At 45.0% G+C, this 2,500-nt stretch overlaps 1 protein-coding gene across 1 annotated transcript in view; it reads right to left on the bottom strand.

Annotated features, from left to right (window-relative positions):
* Positions 1-2,069: 2,069 nt before the first annotated feature.
* atp8b2 (ATPase phospholipid transporting 8B2) overlaps positions 2,070-2,500 on the bottom strand; it is a gene marked incomplete at both ends in the record, with an annotated part of 24,132 nt that continues 23,701 nt past the window's right edge. Inside the window, 2 exons of the mRNA XM_080540029.1 lie at positions 2,070-2,168; positions 2,257-2,500. The exon at positions 2,257-2,500 is cut by the window's right edge and continues 332 nt beyond it. Coding sequence (XP_080396155.1) covers positions 2,070-2,168; positions 2,257-2,500 — 343 coding nt within the window. The remainder of the gene's footprint in view (positions 2,169-2,256) is intronic.

Genomic DNA, 2,500 nt, shown 5'->3' with positions numbered 1-2,500 from the left:
CCAGCTTTGTGTTTTCACTCCTAATTAGTTAGGATTTGACAAGAGGTTTAAACTGACATTAGATCTAATAACTAAGGGCAACTTCTACCCAGAGTGTCAACAACACTGTGAAGTCCATCTTACCCGTCACCTGTTTTCAACTTCTGAGCTGCATGATTAGATGTGTAAAGGATTTGATTGGTCATCAACATTCTGGCTTTGTTAAGGCTTTGTACGCACACACCCCCTCCCTGTATTATAGACTCTAGACGAGGTGAAGCTGTTTGCAGGTTATGAGATTACAACAGCACACTTTTACTTATCACATTCACATACAAACGTAAGATGGTCCCCACACACAGTATGAGTTCCATTCGCCCCCAAGTCTACCCCAAACTAACATGGAGATTCATTGGTTGGCTTGATTCCAGAGGTGTTGTGGGTCAAATATCTGTTAGGCCCCTACTCAGACTACCTGGGGCCTAATAGTAGGCGCACTCCATGGCTTTCGCCCAGTGACCAGGTCAGCAGAGTGGTGACACTCTGACACTCTACATGGACATACTTACTATGCTGCTCAGCTCATTCAGGGAGTGAGGCGAGCTGATTTGAATGAAACAACTGTCAACTGTAAGATGTTCAGACAACGCTGTGGGAAACTAGGCGTGAGGAGGGAGAAGTCTCTCTGAGCACAGTTCACACTGGGACGCCGTATACACACCAATATGGTGCAGAGGAGGAGGAAGAGGAGGAAGAGGAGGAAGGAGAGGAAGAAGAAGGAGAAGAAGAAGACAAGGAAGAGAGAGTAGTCTTGATTGTGTCCCATGAGGTTAAGATGGTGTTCTCACTGAGAACTATAGTGAACACAGAGACTCATGATCTACATAACAGACTTTAAACTACCTGTACACAGTCAGCCAGAGAGGACATTACAGAGTCATGACAAAACAATAAGTCAATACAAACACCAAAGAGACCGAATGGATGAGAACGTAAAGTCACGAAAGGGCTTGAGAGACACGAGTCCTAAAAAAGAAAATAGCTTTCTCGAGATTCTTTCTAGTCTTTAATTTGAAGTTTCCGTGATATGGTTCTAGAGCCATTCTGATACGGTTCTTTCATTCTCGTTATAATGGTTCTAGAGCCATTTTGATATGCATCTATCACTCTCGTGATAATATGGTTCTAGAGCCATTCTGACATGGTTCTTTCATTCTTGTGATATGGTTCTAGCCATTCCTTTTACAATAGGGTTCTAGAGCAATTGTTCTTGCTCTCAAAATTCTCAAAGAAAGCACTCTTTGGCATTGGTTTATACTGTGTTTTGTTGAGTGGCACGAGCATACACTGTATCTCTCCAACAAAAGTAAACCATAATGTTGAAGATTAAAAACCACCTACTCTGCAAACTTGACTTCCTAATCTAGGTTTCGAGTGTCTACCTTGATCGTCACATCTGTACCTTTCCTCAGCCATGTACAGTAAGCTATTGTTTTCAAGCTGATATTGTGTTATGGTAACCTATGAATCATTTCAGGTAGTCATTTCTGAACCATGTTGTGTATTGGGAAGAGTTCCTATCTGTTAAGTCTAGAGGACGGTTTGTCTGTGTTCCTGTGGAATGGTGTTTGGTGTTATTGATGGTTTCTCTGTGTCCTTCACAGGTGAATCTGCAAGAAAAACAGCTTCTGTGAGTCATTCTCCACATTGGCTGAGACACAAAGATGAGTGGATTGTTGTTTAGACTGTGTCTGCCTTTCACAACTACAACAACCACGTCTTTCACATATTGACCACAAATGAGTGTTCTCACTGACAACGTCTGTCACACAAAAAAGCACATGAATGCCAGTGTTTGTTGATGTAGCTGCACACATTTGCACTCATCACATCCTGTTTGTTTGTGTGTTTGTGTGTGTGTGTGTGTGTGTACGCAGTTATTCAGCCAAAAATGGTTGGCCAAGACTTTGGTTCTCGTCCCATGACGAGAGGAGTACCATTCCAAACATTCCACAATCCAAGCTCAGTGTTCTTGAAGTATTCCAAGAGAATTTAGTGGAATACAACAGTTCAACTAACGTCTGTCCATCTCACTCTGCTTGGCTGGTTTCCTTGACAGCAAGGGGTGGGCCTGGGCTGCTGGCTCCGCTGATGCGAGCCGCAACACCCCTCCATCCAAACAGCGCCTCCTATTAGACAGGAAGAGATAAGAGGGTGTCACAGTGAATAATGCAAGTGTGTGTGTGTGTGTGTGTGTTGCGTTGAGGACTATCTTACCGATACAGCCCCAAAGCTGATGGGCCAGCCTCCGACTGAGTCTCCCCCAGGACTCCTCATAGCGGTGGGGGTAACAGTATCAGCCTGGACTGGAGCTTGGGCTGGAGGGGTGTTTGAGGGAGGGACAGGAGCAGTCTGTGTATGTTGGACAGGTGGTGTGTGTAGAACCTCCTCTAGGGGCGTGTCCTGTGACCCCCCCAGGAGAGACGACGAGTTCGAGAGAGGCGGAGCCGATGCCGATCCC

The sequence above is a fragment of the Nansenia antarctica genome (assembly GCF_963989245.1).
Source record: "Nansenia antarctica genome assembly, chromosome: 10".
NCBI lineage: Eukaryota > Metazoa > Chordata > Actinopteri > Argentiniformes > Microstomatidae > Nansenia > Nansenia antarctica.
The sequence above is the reverse complement of the archived record's forward strand: the minus strand, read 5'-3'. Positions and strand labels throughout refer to the sequence as shown.